General features: G+C 55.5%; 1 protein-coding gene across 3 annotated transcripts in view; it reads left to right on the forward strand.

The window, feature by feature from the left end:
* The window catches only part of PKNOX2 (PBX/knotted 1 homeobox 2), a 285,563-nt gene that overhangs the window by 231,041 nt on the left and 38,081 nt on the right, over window positions 1-16,441 (forward strand). For all 3 annotated transcript variants that reach the window (XM_045192863.3, XM_024557448.4, XM_045192864.3), the window contains one exon: window positions 11,171-11,342. In XM_045192863.3, the coding sequence (XP_045048798.2) occupies window positions 11,171-11,342 (172 nt within the window). The remainder of the gene's footprint in view (window positions 1-11,170; window positions 11,343-16,441) is intronic.

The raw sequence follows: 16,441 nt of genomic DNA on the forward strand, positions 1-16,441 counted from the left end.
GTCCGAGGAGTGGGAGAAAGACGCCACAGAAAGTAGCTGTCGTATGAACTTGGCACATGGGATTGGCTCAGAAAAGTGTCTGTGGAATTGACTGCAAGCTGCCGGCCCACGGTGCAGCGTGGGAGAGCTGCGCTAGTTATCTTGAGGGAGGTGAAACCCCAGGGAGTGGCAGCCCAGCTGCCTTTCCTGGGGCGGGGCTGGAAGATGGGATGAGAGGAACCCCTCGTTTGGGGCTGGACAGAGGTGCTGGTCCTCTGAGCATCAGCCCGACCAGGACCCTGGGAACTGGTCCTTCCTAATGAAGTGTCTTTGAGGGAACTCCTCCACCTCGTGACCAAAGGGTGTTCTGGCTCCAGGGAGTTGACCCTGGAGCTTTTAACCCTATGCCTTTTGTGGCATTGTGTGTGGTCATTCCCGGAACGTGCTGGGGGAGGTGGCCTAGGAATGGTGTGGGAGAAGGTCAGCCATGCCAAGTGGGAAAGTCAGGACCAGACACTTCTGGACCAGGTGCTGGGAGCAGATGCTCCAGGCTGCATCCTGTATTGGGCTTTACAGGCCGGGGGCTCTAGCAGACACTCCTGGACTTTTGAAGGAGGTGGATTCGCTGTCATAGAACTAACATCTCAGCTGCTGCCTGTGGTCAGGGGAGCGACCCTGCTGGAGCCATAATCTGGACGTAAAACTATGCCCGTTCTCCCCCTGGCGCCAGGCAAGCCTGTTCCCTGCCCTTCCTGCAGGCATCTGAAGACCCCCACCCCAGCCCACCCTCCGTACACCGCGCTGCAGGCCCAGAGGCCACCCTGGCTGGCCCAGGGAGCAGGCCTGTGCAGAGCTAGTGGGTCCTGCAGCGCCCACAGCTCCCCGCCCAGCCCGGGCAGAGCTGAGAAGTCCAGGGACCTGGCGAGGACACGGCACACCAGTACGAGATGCAGAACTGGAATTCCAATGACTTTCCTCTCATAAGTAATGTTAGGATTAAAGGAGATAACCAACGTGAACAGGACAGCGCTTGGCAGGCAGAAGGCTTGCAAGGAGCGGTGGCTTCGTCTGGAGGAGTCGGTGCAATAAGTGCTGGACTAGATCTGCCCCCCAGCAGTTAGGCCCCCTGCTAGTGAGCGTGGACACGGGGAGCAGGGGCTGGGGCAGAAGGAGAGACTGCAGGCAGAGTGTCTGCTGGTGCAGATGGCCCGTGGCTTCTCATTGGGGCTGCACTAAGTCGGTCTTAGAGCTGCTCTCTGCGCTTCCCGAGCACTGGTCCACTTCCTGGTCCAGATCATCAGACTTGAGACTGCAGCCTGACTTCTGGCTCCACCACGGGGCAGGTCATCTAACTGCTCTGGAGAAGCTTTCCTCCCCCACCGGGGAGGCATCAGGGAGAAACCGAAAGATCTGAGAAAAGGTTAAAGCCCTGTCCAAACACACAGAGGATTGTGAGGAGAAAAGCTTCCTTTGGAAGCTCACCCGATGAGCAGGGACCCTCCTGGGCTGAGCGGGCCTGGTCCTCGCAGGGAAAACACGGTGGCCCAGCCCCAGGACCCCAGGACCCAGGACACACAGGACTGGAGGGCGGTAGAGGGAAAAAGGGGGAGGGGGAGGAAGTGAGTCCAATCGCCATTCAAAGATAGTACGTGGAAGGGGGACAGAGCCCAAATTTGGAGTTTAGGTGCCCAGATTTAGATTTCAGCTCTCTCACTTATGAGCTGGATGTGATTTTTTCACCACATGGCACCTCAGTGTGCTAATTCAGTAAAGTGGGACTAAGGAGAATGTTGGGTGTTTAAACACAGTAAGTACGTGGGAAAGCACTTGTAACCGACCAAGTGCCACTGAACGTGTGTGGGTGTGTGTTGAGTCACTGCCAGTGACCAAGGACAACGGACAGAGCGCCCATTTCCACACCACCCCTTCTCCCAAAGTGCTTTCTCTTTGGGGACTGGTGAAATCCCTGCCAGCGTGGATGGAAGCTCTGACTGCCTCTCACTAGCTGTCTAACCCCGGGAAAGACACTTCTTTCCTCTGGGCCTGAGTTACCTCTCCTTAAAATGAAGGGATAACGAAAAACCAAGAGATAACAAGGCTGGCAGGGGTGTGGAGAAAAGGGAGCCCTCACGGTGGACTGGTGAATTGGTGCAGCCACTAAGGAAACAGGGCGGAGGATCCTCAAAAATCTAACTACCACGTGCTCCAGCAATTCCACTTCTGAGGATGGTATTTCAAAGGAAACAAAAATACGAATTCCTAAACCTATCTGCACCCCTATGTTATAACAGCATTATTTACAATAGTCAAGACATGGGAGCGACTTAGGTGTCCGTCAATGGATAAATATATAAAGAAGATGTGAGATATATATATGTGTGTGTGTGTGTGTGTGTGTGTGTGTGTGTGTATATATACGTATATGGATATTATTCAACCATAAAAATGAGGTAGTCTTACCATTCGCAACAACATGGATGGACCTTAAAGGCATTATGCTAAATAAGTCCGAAAGAGAAAGACGAATACTGTGTGATTTATTCTGGAAGAAAAACAAACAAGTCAAGCCCGTAGAAAAAGAGGTCATAGTGGTGGCGACCAGTAGGGGGCGGGGAAGCCGGAGGAAGGGGTCGCCAGGCACACCCTGAAGTCCTTAGCAAGGCAAACAGGTCCCGGGGACGCGAAGCCGCAGGACACGCAGACTGTGGCCATCACCACTGTGTGATGAACAGGGAAGCTGTTAAGAAAGGAAATCCCAAGTTCTCATCCCAAAGAGCATTTTTTTTTTCATTTTTCTTCTTTTTATTGTATCTCTGTGAGCAGATGGATGTTAGCTGAGCCGACTGTGATAATCGTTTATAACGTATGCAAGTCAAACCGACAGGCTGCACACCTTACACTTATACCGTGAGGCGCATCCATTATTTCTTAATAAAACGGGAAAAAATGAAGGGGCCCTCCAGCTCTAGGGTCTTTGGATTCTTGCCCCTGAAGATTAGCCTTCACAATCACTTGGTTGTGATTTCACATTTTTTTAAATGTGCCAGCAGGGAGGTGCGTGTGTGAGAGAGAGAGAGAGGGTGTGTGTGTGTACGCGCGCGCATGTGTGAAGCGAGGGGACAGGGGACTGTGGCCTGCCCTGGGCCCCACCCTTGCCAGGAATAGACGTGGCCACCACCTGGGGGAGAAGCGCCAGTTGGAGCCCGAGACCCCAGGAGACGCGATTCCAATTTAGCAACGAGAAGTGCTCTCCAACACAGCCCAGGCTAACACACCGCCCACTGGGCAGGACTAAAAATACACCCGCATGGTGCTAACGTCACACCTGAGGCAAAAATACACCCAACCAGGAGCTGCTGGCTTGTTCTCCTCCACCCCGCTCTGCTCTCTCCATCTGGTGCCTCTGAGGGGTGGAGGAGTGGAGGGCTGGGTGGGCACTTCCTTCATGTCACCCCTCCCTCTAGGACCCTGCCAGCTCCCACCCCCATAGCCCAGCAGAGCCCAGAGAAGGCAGGTCCTCTTGTAGCAACTGTGGCTAGAGGCTGACAGATGGCGGTAGCTGATCCCAGGACCGCAGTAGGAATGGATTCTGAGCTGGAAAGAACTTGAGGGCTGTGTCTCCGAACCTTCCTCTCACAGCTGGTGCTGCTTTATTCAGTCATCTGTTCTATGCGTTGACTCGCCAAACATTATTTTCTTACCCGAGGATATGCTTCATTGATTTTTAGAGAGAAGGGGGAGAGAGAGAGAGAGACAGAGACAGAGGGGGGGAAGAGGGGGAGAGAGAAAGAGAGGGAGAGAGAGAAACCTTGATGTGAGAGAGAAACATTGACCGGTTGCCTCCCATACATACCTGACCAGGGTTCAGACCCATAACCTAGGTATGTGCCTGCCCAGGAATCGAACCCGCAACCTTTTGGTGTACGGGATGACATTCCAGCCGGCTGAGCCACCCGGCCAGAGAGATTCACCGAATATTTCTGATCCTCTGCTGTGGGCCAGGCACGGTACTTGACGCTTGGAGATGCGGAGGAGGTCCGAGGAGGCCGTGGGCCAGAGGGGCTCGCTGTGTGGGGAGGAAGGCTGGTCCGCGCGCAGGCAGCTGCAGCTAGTGGAACGGAATGTCACAAGGGAAACGAAGAGAAATTCTTACTGGCAGTGTTTTTTTGGTTTTAAAAAATGAGGTTCTGGGTTTCTGATAAATCGTACGTCGCCTCTCTTCCTCCTCTTTCTGTGCCTCTGTTTGAGTTGGACGTGGGCCTGTTCTCCCTGCCAAATGAGTCCATGGAGATGGGAATATGAATTGGTTGGTGTCAAGGTTGCTCTGGATAAAAAAGTGCCCACCCACCCGCACCATTCCGGGGGAAAAGGAGCGGCTCCCTGCATGTCCGACACCCGGCAGGCTTCCTCACTGAATCCTTACACCTACCTGCCTGGAGGTGGTGTCATCCCTGTTTTATAGAAAAGGAAACTGAGGCTCAGAGAAATTTGAGAACTTGCCCCAAAGTCACCCAGTTACGTGACTCCAAAGTCTGCACTCGTTTCAGACACCCAGCTTCTCACCCTAAGTTAGGGTGCAGTGCAGGTGGACACCCCAAAGCATTCCTGGTGGTTCAGAGGAAGTAAGGCTTCCTCTTGCTGGACCTACCAGCGGGGGAGCTTCATGGGAGGGATGGCAGTTGGAGCTGGAGCCCGCAGATGATCAGAAGGGGCAGGCAGAGAGGCAGGGGTGGGCAGTTGAGATGGGAGGACCAGCGGGGCACCAGCAGCCTGGTTTGCCGGAGCTGGTGGAGGGGATGGCTCAGATACGGGGCCTGGGCCACCTGCGCCCGTCCATCCACCACATGCTGCCGAGTCTGGGGAGGAGAAACACTGAATAGAAAGCGGAGGCCATGCCGTGAATCCTGGGTGTTCGTCGAGGACGTCGACTTGATTTCATCGGCGTCCAGGAGAAATGTCACAAAAGCCCTCAGAATGAATACCGGTCACAGGCCTTCCGGCCAAGAAGGGGTGCCCAGGAAAGGGGCAGCGGGCTGACCTGGAAAGTGGCTCTGGGGTGTTGTCCCTGATTCTGCAACCCCAGTGACTTCTAACCTGTGCCACTAGAAATAGAGGATCAAAATTCCAGAGCTTTGGCAACTCTCGACCTCTACTGTGTGTCTGCAGAGATGCTGCTGGGGAGCTGGAGAGCCACCGGCCTAGTCGCTACTGGCCCCACCTCCTGCCACCTCACCAGCCCACAGACTAAGGTTCTCCTCGCCAGTCTGACCCAGGCCAGGCTTCTGAGCCCACTCAAAACCTCCACCCAGAAACTTTGCTCTCTGACCATACATTCCCCCCTCCGGACTGCCATCTGTCCTCATCCTGGCTAGGAAGGGCCTAGGGGCTCCGACCCTCCACCCCCATTGGAAGACACCACCAGGGCTCAGGGAGGGTGGAATTGCTGGCCCAGCCTCCCCTGGCGGCCTCCCCCCCTCCTCCGGGTGAGGCTGGGCTGTGAGGTGAGGTGTGGGATGGGCCTGGGGGCTCCAAGGTCAGTCACGGGGACAGAAGGTGGACAGCCAGGCAAGCTGCCACACACTTGGCTGGACCCATAATTGAGGTCTGCAGTCCTGGCCAAGGTCACAAGGGAAGAGATGGCTGAGAGGCTCGGAAGTGACTGAGTGGCATGACTGTGAATCACAGGGTTTATCACCCAGAAAGAGAATCAACACTAACGTCTCCCCTGCGTGTGACCACTCCCCTCCCCCACCAGGCTGCAGGGCTCTGCTTCCTGCTACCTACCCGTTCTCCGTCCCCGTCTCTCACGTGTTCTGTGTGTCTGAACCTCTCTAAAGCTCTGTTTTTGCATTCCTTATTTTTCCTCTCTCTGCTTCTCTGTGTCTGACCCTCTAAGCAGGAAGAAATGTTTAAAAAAAATTTTTAACCTCAGTTGTCCAAGGAAGAAGGAAAGGAAGCAGAAAAGGGCCCTCTTGTCTTTTCTTGAGTCCTTTTAACAAAAGGAAATAAGCTTCTGCCTTATAGGGCAACCTGAAGTCAGAGATGAATACCTGTAAAAATTACCGGGAAGTTGTGGTTTCTAAACCAGGAGGCCTTTGAAAATGTTAGGGAAACCTACTGAGCCAAGTCACGTTAAGAGCCTCTGTCACGAGGTGGGGGGGGGAGGGCTGAAGCGGGCTGTGCTGAAGCCCACCTGCCCGGGACGCTCGCGGAAGCCTTCCCAGGAGGGTGTGCGTGTGTGCGTGCGGGTGTGGGTAGGGGATCCCTCTGCGCTGCATTAAACCTGGAGCTTGAACGCGGGTCCTGCTGCTGCAGAGAAGTGACATTCACCTCCACAAAGGGCTTCAGCCCAAATCCTGCCCAGTGCGGGGCCCAGGTGTGTGTTGGGTGGGGGGGCTGCTCCTGTGCATCCTGCCCCAAACTGGGCATCCCAGGCTAGCGAAGGCAGAAATGCCAGAAGTAATTAAACCAACCCGAGGTTTAAACCCCTTTAGAAATCAATATAACCGGCTTAATCACCTCTGAAACTCGTGCAGGGCTGAGATTCTGTGGAGGGGGTCCCTTACTTCTTTGGATTGGTATCAGGAACTGCACACTTGAACTTGATTTTGGTTCAGGTGCTCCCGGGTTGAGGTAGTGAGGGCGGGGTGGGCATGGCGACTCAGAAAAGAAAGAAGGAAACAATAAAATGTGATTTGAGATCATCTCTTCTTGCCCTCTCCTCCAGCCACACCACCCTCCCTGCCCGGCTCTGCCTGCCCTCCCCGTAGCAGGGCACAGTGCTGAGTGGGCTAAATTAGTCCATTAGAGAAATTCATTTCTCTTTATTAGTCTGTGTCAAATCCTTTTTATTAGTGGCTGGAAACGACCTCTCTTCTGCAGTAAAATGTCATGCCAGTTCACTCCTTTTATTTGTTCTGCACTGACGAGGCTCCAAATCTCCCCGAACTGGTGCAGTGAGATTTATTTCCTCCAAATTTTGAATGGCTTAAAAGAGATTGGGGTGGAGGGGGTGGTCGGGCTGAGGCAACGTGGAGGAGCAGAGGGGCGAACGCAGGGAGAAGGTAAGCTCCTACGAAGGTCAGAGGCCCTCGGGTCTTGGAAGTAGAGTCCAGAGGCCATCTCTCCCATCCTGCCCGTCATCTCCTGGGCCCTGGGTCCGAGTTTCCACGTTCCTGCTTCCAGCCTCTGAGGGGAGGGATCTGGATGGCGCCAGCGGGAACTCCCTTTTAAGTCGGATGGACAGGAGCTCAGGGAGGCACATATCCCAGGCCTACCTGGAAATCCTTCTTCTCATCCCATGCCTGGCACACACAGGGACATTTGTGTCCCAGGTGACTAAGACACCCAGCTCTCAGGGTCGCTGCCTTTGACCATGGCTGCCAGACGCATCTCCAGCCTCAGGCAACGGTGTTGGTGGGTGGCTTAGAAATACAGGGCGACCCTGCGGCAGCTGTGGGCTGGGGGCGGGGCTGGGACCAGGCTTAGAGGAGCCCACGGCATGACTGAGTCACTGCGGAGCTGAGCCCGTTTCTCAGGGGGTGGTGCTGGGTGTCTCAGCGGCCCCTACCCTGGAGGTAGCAGGTACCCGGTAACAGTCTGGACTTACGGAGGGACCCAGGTGGGCAGAGCATCAGTGCCACAGGCGGTCACTGACCCTGGCTGCGGTCTGAGCTCAGGTGGCCTCGGAACTCCTGGGCTCTGGGAGCCAGGGGCTGGGCTAGGTGGAGCCAGGGGAAGGAGCCTGGAGAGGGTGGGGTATGAGAAGGGAGGATCTGGGAGCTCATAGTTTGGCTCCGGTGGGGAGGGGCTGCAGACAGGGAGCCATGCCAGCATCCCCGAAGCCTGCTCTGTGCTCCATGGGCCCCTGGTTAATTTCGTGGGGTGGGGGGTGGGAGGTGGAAAGCATGTTTCCTTCCTCTGAGAGTTCGCAGAAGCCCCAGGAAACACCCGCAGATCACGCTCCCCAACACACACAGGTTCTGGGGAGATCTGACACCTAGAAGTGAGAGGCTTATAAAAAGGACCCCTGCTGTGGCTCTGCATAAAGGGTGCACCTTGTTTCCCAGCGTTTGTGACAACAACTCTATCCCCCGCCACCCCACCCCACCCCCGCCAAAGCCCAGCTCTGTCTGACCCAGTGTCTGACTCCTGCTCACCTCTTCAGCCTCATCTCCTTCTACTCCCTCCTGCCCACCTGGCTCCAGCCACACTTGCCTAGATTTTGTTGCAGAAACATGCCAAGTTCATTCCTATCTCAAGTACTTTGCTTTTTCTCCTGCTTGGAATGCCTCTGCCTCAGATTTTTGCATGATCATCTCCTCATCGTTCAAGGCTTAACTTAAATGCCACCTCCTCAGAGAGGCCCTCCCTGACCACTCTTGTGCCTGCAGGGGCAGAGACAGGGGCAGAGGAGCCCACCGTCCAGCCCCTACCTCAACTCTGGTGCTAGTTCATGGGGGACACAGGCGCCGGCCAGTCCCTCTGTCCCCACCCCACACACCACTCACGATGCACACACTCAGTCCCCGCACAAATCACATACAGAAAGCACGTGGCACAGGCACACGCACTGCACGCAATATAGGGCACACGTGCTCTCTGCGCACAGTACACGAAGCCCGCACCCCAGCTCCCAACACCCGACCCGCACGCATCCGAACCATGGAGATCCAACACCGAGTGTGCACAGGGCAGAAACACACCAGACCGCACACTTACACAACACGCACACTGGCTGTCCCGGACAGGTGCACACGCGTGCACGTGCACGCACGCCGCCCCCTCTTCGTTCGGCAGCTGCCCACGCTCCCTCCAGCGCGTGAGGAGGGAAGGAGTGGTGGCCGGCGGGGGTGCCCCCCACCACCTGGCACTGTGCTGCGGGTTATTAGTTCCTGGTAATTTAGTGCCCTTGTACAGAGTCGATTTGTGCCTTTCATTCCTAATTGATCTAGTGGCTGTTTAAATGGCAGCAGGCATCTGTTGAGAGTAGGAAGGTTCATCAGGCGCAATAATTCATAACACCGTCTGGAATTTGCCTTTCATGTCCCTCAGCTAAACCACTGCAGGCTCTGCTTAAATTACAGCCACCGCGGCTTCCTTTGGTATTCCACTCAGGGCCAGGAGCATCTTGCATTAAACTGGGATCAGGTTAGATTAGGCTATAATATGCTGCGGTATTAGTGGCTGCAAATGAAGACTTACACCGGAGTTTAACCCCTCACCTGGTTTCTCTTTGTCTGCAGCCGGATACGTAAGTGAATCCGACGTCTTCCCCATCCGCTTCCTGGGGTTGCTGAATAGACCGTCTAGAGATTTGGGGCTGCAGATGGGCCACCCTCGGCACTGACCCTTTTTTCCCACCAGACTATAACCCAGCCTGCAGCCTTGGGGGCCCCTGCTTATGCATCAGCTCCCAAAACAAGGGTCGGGGAGAGAGTGTCCAGAGGCAGGCTCTGCCAAGCAGCTCACATGAAGTAGGGGTCTGTCTCCCCTCTCCCCCACTGCCCCTGAGCCTGAGTAGGAAGACCAGCATGCCCGGGTTTGAGTGTGGATGGGGCTAAGCACCTCTGTATTTTTGTGTGTAGGCTGCCCCCTGCTCTGTCAAACACTGTGCAGGCTGGGTGTTCAGTTCTCCTCTCGGTGCGTTTAATCACAGCGTGCTGCAGGGGGAAAGCACGGTCTGCTTGCCTTTTCAGGTCTTACTGTGCTTTCCAGTGTGGTGGCCACAAGCCACATGCGGCTATTTAAATTAAAATGAGTTGAAATTAAATAAAATTTGAAATTCAGTGTCCTAGACACACAGTCATATTTTAAACATCCATTGGCCTCAGCTCGCTGGTGACTGCCGTGCTGGACAGCAGACGGAGAACATTTCCATCGTTGCAGAAGTGTTACTGGACGGTGCTGGCTGGAACGTCTCTTCTGCAAAGTCCCGGGGGCCGGGTCCATGCTTCCTGTTTCCTTCTGTCCCAGCACGCAGATGCGCTGTGGGGACCACCATGGGAGGGAATGGGGGTCCAGGGCGCGGTGTCAACAACCCATGCAAACACACAGCAATTCACACACACTGCAGAGAAATAAGAGTGAGAGGCCCTTATGTGCGCACACAGGCACACAGATTGGTGGGATCCACATATCTTTGCTGGACTCCGAACAGTCCGTGACGAGTAACATGGGCTTGCCTCCTGCCCTTATGTAGCTCACGCTCTAGCAAGGAAGGCAGGCAACAGAGCAAAGAGCTGAGGGAGCCATCAGCACAGCGCGGGGGAGGGGCAGTCCAGAGAGCTTCCCAGAGTGGGTGACATCTCAGCTAAGATGCACAGAGCCAGTGAGGGAAGCCCTTCCGCTTACATCACACACCCCAGAACCACGCTACACACCACGCACGCTCGCTCACAAGCTCTCCACCCCCTGAGCCACTGCCGTCCACTGAGTAACACCCAGTGCCCGCCAAGAGCAGGCGGGGCAAGGCCGTGAGGATGCCACAACCATTCAGACAGGGCAGTCCTGGAGGAAAACAGGGAACAAATACCATACAAACAATCATTTCATTACGGACGTGCTGAGTGTGCGGTGCTGGACACATGCAGGGAGCTGGTTTCACACTCTGGGGTGTCTGACCTGAACTGAGTAGGCTCACAGACGCAGGGCAGGCGGAGACACCTGTCCGTCCGGTGCAGACCAGAATTCAGGCTCACACACCTGCCCCGTATACACTCACCGACACCCAGGTGCCGCCCTCAGCTGGCTCCAGACAGCCAGGAATGGGTTTGTGTCCCACCACCAATGTTCACGTCCAGGACTCGTCTGGACACTTCCCACATTTCCTTCCTGGGTTGACCTCGAACCAGGAATTGACCTTGAACCAGAAATGGACACCTTCTTTGAAGGGTTATCCCATCGCCCTCATTAAATGTCGGTATAGCTTATCGTACCAAAGAGAAAACTTAGGCCCCCCCCTGGGAAGGAAGACAGGCCCCCTGAGGCCCCAGGCACGGGAGACAGTATCTTCCCCACCAGCAAGTGAAATGCCACCATCTAGGTTGACCGTGGGGTCTGGGGACGTTCCTAAGGAGGGGGACCTTGGGAGAAGCCATGACGGGAGTGTGGGAAAGGGACCCTGTTGGCTTCTGAGCCCGCCGGCAGCTGAGTCTGTGTGCGCCTGTGTGAGCTCTCGCTGTTCCCACAGGCACCCTCTTTTCCCGCTTCTGACGCTGCTATTTGAGAAATGTGAACAGGCCACCCAGGGCTCTGAGTGCATCACGTCCGCCAGCTTTGACGTGGACATCGAGAACTTCGTCCACCAGCAGGAGCAGGAGCACAAACCCTTCTTCAGCGACGACCCGGAACTGGACAATCTGGTAAAGACCCTGCAGCCCCACCCCGGCTAGGGTCTCCCCCACCTTGGGGTCCCCTCCACGTGCTGTAGAAATGATCCTTTCATTCATTCATTCAACAAAAAATGCCGCGTGCCGGCCGTGGGACAGCTGAGCCCCTAGCAGCTGAGATCCATCTCTGAGTCCCTCAAACCAATAGCTGCAGGCACGGGCACTGCTGCCGGAGCTCTCCCCTTCTCTGGTCTAGGCCTGCAGTGGCACTGGCCTCCCCTACCCAGCCTATTGCAGTGCAGACAGGAGGAAAGGAGGGTGGCCGCACCCCGCGTGTCTGCGGTAGTGGTTCCGAGGGCTGGAGGCCCGGTGTGTTAGGAAACCTGTCCAGCTGCCCAGAGAGGAGCCCATGGCTGGGCGCCACTGTGTGGAGGATGAGGTGCCCGGCGTATTGAAGCGCAGCAGTAGCCTGGAGACACAGTCACGCTGCGAAGGAGGCCGACAGATAATCCTGCCCATTTAGGGGACAGAGAAGATCCGGCTCCCGAAGCTAGCTTGTCATGCAGATCACCACTACAGCTGTTTATTATTTTTATTCTTCGCCCGAGGATGTGTCCATTGATTTTAGGGGGGGTGGGAGGGGGCGTAGAGAGAGAAACATCGATGTGAGAGGGAAACATCGGTCAATTTCCTCTTGTATGCACCCCAACTGGGGATGAAACCCACAACCCAGGTACATGCCATGACTGGGAATCGAACCCACAGCCTTTCGGTGCACACAACGATGCTCCAATCAGCAGAGTCACCCGGCCAGGGCCCCTACAGCTTTTTAAAAAATACATATTCTTGGGCCTGACCACCAGGAAATTGTGAATCTGAGCATTTGGTGAATCTACAGCTTTAAGTTTTCTGGGCAATTGCAGTTATCAAGGCTTGGTAGTCACCAGATTAGATGGCATCTGAAATTCACAGCTAGCCCCAGGATTTCTGGAGAGGGAGGGAGGGAGGGAGAGGGAGGGGGAGAGAGAGAGAGAGAGAGAGAGAGAGAGAGAAACGGAGAGGGTGCTCCGTTCATTCATTGTGAAAAACAGTCCTCCTGGAACTGTTAGCCACAGTTCTTGATTTTTCTGCGGGTGGATGACCCAGAGGATGCACAGTGAATCTGGAAACTCTGCAAAACTCTCCTCCACAACGTGATTGATTCCAGTGCTGACCTCTCACGTGCAGAGGTCAGCCGGTACCTGCTCGCAGAAGAAGCGGGTGTGGCTCCAAACAGGAGGGAAGGAAACGTGCACACCCACACACAGGCGCCCGCAGCGCCTGCAGAGCAGGTCTCGGTTACTTGGGTGCTATTCTGTGCTGCGAGGCATCCACCCACCGCTTCCCTCAAGGGTTGAATGTGATGCGTACGAAGTCCAGAGAGCTACCAGCAGAGCCCGGCCCGGCCTGGACATGTGGGCAGTGAATGGGTGGGGCGGCGTTCAGAGAGGGAGCAGGCCCGGGCCAGAGGATAGCCCCTGCCGCCCTCAGGAGCGTTAGCACAGGCACCTGAGAGCTGAGAGCGCCCTCCCTGCCTCCCTCTGCCCTGGCCGGAGAGAGCAGCCACACTCCCCAGGAGCTCAGACCCTGTCTCTCAGGCCCCCGGAGAGCCCTCTGCGTGCAGGTCCCCAGCTGGTCAGACAGTAAGTGCAGGCTGGTCTGGCCCTGCATTGCTGGTCCCCTGATCAGAATCCCAGCACAGCAGCTGTGAAACTGGCCTTCAGAAGCTACGCCCACAGCAGTCACGGAGCCAGGGGCGAGGCAGCCATGTCTGCGGGAGCTGGCATGGACCGGGGCTGGGGGAGGGGGGTCAGAGCTCTGTCCCCTCACTTGATACAAAAAGAAATTGAGGCCTGTGCTGATAGGAAACACCTAAAATAAGACTGAGTAGTCTGGAGGAATGGAAACCTTCCTCAGAGGTAGGAGTCCGGGGGGACATGAGCCTCCTACACCTTGGCCCAGCCCCGCCTTCCAGGTGAGCTCTGGAAGGCCCACCGAGGACAGCCTCCTGTTCTAGTACAGCCTGGAAAATGCCAAAAGGTGTCCTGCCCTGTGCGCCCCTCTTGCCCTCCTACCTGGGTCTCTCCGGGTCTGTTCACTGAAATAATTAGATCTCTTCATTCAACCCAACAAACCTCCGATTAAGTGCCTGCTATGTGCCAGGCCTGACCTAGAGAAGGGGGTATTGTAGAAGTTGCCACGGACGTCCCATCCCGGCAGAGCTCCCAGCTCTCAGGTCACTGGCTGGGAGCTGTCCAGTGGGCGGGGCCATCCTTGGACTTCGATCGGCTCGCTGGGCCTGATCTACTTGGAGGAGGGGGCCGAAGTCACGACTGGTTGATTGGTCAACTATTTCATTTTATTTTTTTTTATGATTTAAATTTTTTTTTCAATTCCAGTTTGCAGTCAATACGATTTTGTATTAGTTTCAAATGTACGGCATAGGGGTTAGGCAACCACGTCCTTTACAAAGTGACCCCTGATGGTGGGTCAGCTATTACCTAGTGGGGGTAGTAGAAGGAGCGTTCGTTCAGTAGAGAAGAAAGCCCGGGGCTGCGGTCCCCGCTTGCTAGGTTGTGACTTTGAGGACTTCACTCCTTGGAGGCTGGGTTTCCTCCCCTGTAGGTCTCACACACCCTCTCCAGTGACTACACTAGAAACACCTAGTGAGGTGGCTCGTGGGACTAGACGGCCTTTAGGAACACACGTTATCCAGAAGGTCTATCTCAAATGCAGCTCCTTGAAGGCAAGGCATTCTAGCTTCCCAGCCTCACCTCCCGTGCCCCGAAACTTCACTTGGGGAGTCAAGCAGTGCCCTTTGCCGCCCCTCTTGTAGTCTCCTGTGGGGGTGGGGGGGAGGCCAACCACAGGGGCCGTCATTAGAAGAAGAATCATGTAGCCAGCACAGCCGAAATGCACATAATTAGAAATTAGAAAAAGGTCAGATCGCGTCATTATCAGCTCAATCAGCGGCCGAGCGCCACAGCCAGTTAATCTGGCATCTGTATTTTTTACAACCCCGCACACGTAGCCCAGCGGGCTGTAACTCTCTGTCCGGACAGATATACTGCGCAGCGGAGCAGGGACGTAAAATGAGAGACCCCAAGCAAATGAGCTGAGATAATTGGGAGATTTATTTTATATATGTGTGTGTGTCAGGGCGGCTTTCTTCTGCCCTTGAATATTGACTTTCACTGATGGAGTCGTCAGGAGGACATTGGGGTCTGCCAAACTTTGTTCCACCCTGGGACCTCCAGCTCTGATCAATCCCACCTTACCCCCAGCCCCACCAAGCCCTCCCGGGACCTGAGCCCTCCCCGTTCCAGCTGCCCCCTCCTCCTCCAAGCGATTTGCATGTCGTACCTTCCCCTGCTCCCAGGCCGGTCTCCCAGACAAGCTCCCCTAGAGCTGCACAAGGATCAGAGGCTCCCAGGCTGCAGTTCCTCAGGGAGCTTCCTGCTGTGGTTGGCCAGCCGCTCCCACGCACGGCAGGGGAGACACAACCCCACAGAGGAGCGAGTGTGTTTTATGGATGCAGACACCGCAGCCCAGAGGAGGGAAGTGACTTGGGGCCAGAACCAGGCCTGCTGGCTCCTAACGTGGTGCCCCCTCCACCATGTCACCCACCACTCTTCTCCCTCAGCGAGATAAAGTCCTCCTTTATCAAAGTACCCCCGTCCCTTCTCCCCCCAGCCCCACACTCTGACCCTCTCTACCTCCCATTTCCAGCCGCCGGTGGCAGGGCTGGAATGCCCCGTGGCTAGCTGCGCCGAGGTGCTCCCCACCCCAATTTCCATGCCCACCCCGTGCTCACCAGACCTCTTACCCGGCCCACGGATCCCCTGCTTGGGTCCAACAGCCTCTGACTGGCAGTTGGTAAAGTTTGTAAAATTTGCAAGTTCCCCAAACCCCTTTGAAAGGTAAAGGCTTTTTGTTTTATAAAATCTGATTTATGGGCCCCCAGTGGAGGGCCAAGGTTTTATATATTATGCAAGATTTCAAACCGAGGCTGTAAAACCTACGGTTTCAGTTACATGCATGGAATTTTTTTATGTGTAAATTTTTTAACATTTATGGGGCACGCTTTAATGAGACTCTGGTGTGGCTCGAGGGAGAGATTATGGCTGCCTGACCGCGAAGCCAGCTCCAAAATGGGGCCCCACAAGCCCCGGGGCCCACGCTGCGGCGGCAGGGCCAGAGGCCCCAGGCCGGGAGAGGGAGCCAGGCCAGAGGCCTGCGCCTGCAGAGCCCCGCCAGCCCTGCTCAGAGTCACTCACTTTGGCCTCCAGGGCGGGCTCCCAGAGAGGGGCGGAAAATCCTCCAGACATCCAGAAAGGGAGAGGAAGTACGAATAACCCGAGCGAGCAACAATTAACATTTACAGAGCACTTACCCGATGGCAGGTGCTCTTCTAAACACTTGACATATAATTTCTTATTTAAGTCTATCTCTAAACCCACAGGCACGTATTAGTATGATTCCTATTCCCACGTTAAGATGAGGCGACTGAGACACGAGGTGACGTCCGTCCCTGGCTGAGGCCCACAGCTGGCACGAGGCAGGGGAGTCACCCGAGGGGCTCGAGCACGGCCCTCCTCGCAGCCACACTGCCCTCTCACTGGTCTGAGTTCTTTCTGGGCACCGGCTCTTCTTAGTTCTCTCCTCGCCGCCTCTCGTCCCCTCCTCGGTGTGACTCCGAGGGAGTGAGTAACCCATTTCACAGAGGAGGAAAGTAAAGTGCAGAGATCACGTGTATTGTCCTGGGCCTCTCAGCAGGCGGAAGACCCCGGCCTCAGCCTCCAAAACCCATTGTTCTCACCATGGCCCTGCCCACAGCTCACAGAGGAGGGGCTCAAGGCCCAAGAACCCAAAGACAGCAAGTTACAGACCCACTGGTATTTTGCACCAGGTGGGTCTCACTCCCAAAGCCCACCTCCTGCCTCCACACCACGCTGCTTCTCCAAATGGAGGACGTCCAAGGAGAAGCGCCACGTTATTCATTTAAAAGTATTTAACTTTTCATATGTGATGTCTTCCATAAAGGTTCATTCTGTCCCCCAGTAATCTGGCAGTTCCCAGCCCCTAGTCCCCAT

Source organism: Desmodus rotundus, chromosome 7 (assembly GCF_022682495.2).
Source record: "Desmodus rotundus isolate HL8 chromosome 7, HLdesRot8A.1, whole genome shotgun sequence".
NCBI lineage: Eukaryota > Metazoa > Chordata > Mammalia > Chiroptera > Phyllostomidae > Desmodus > Desmodus rotundus.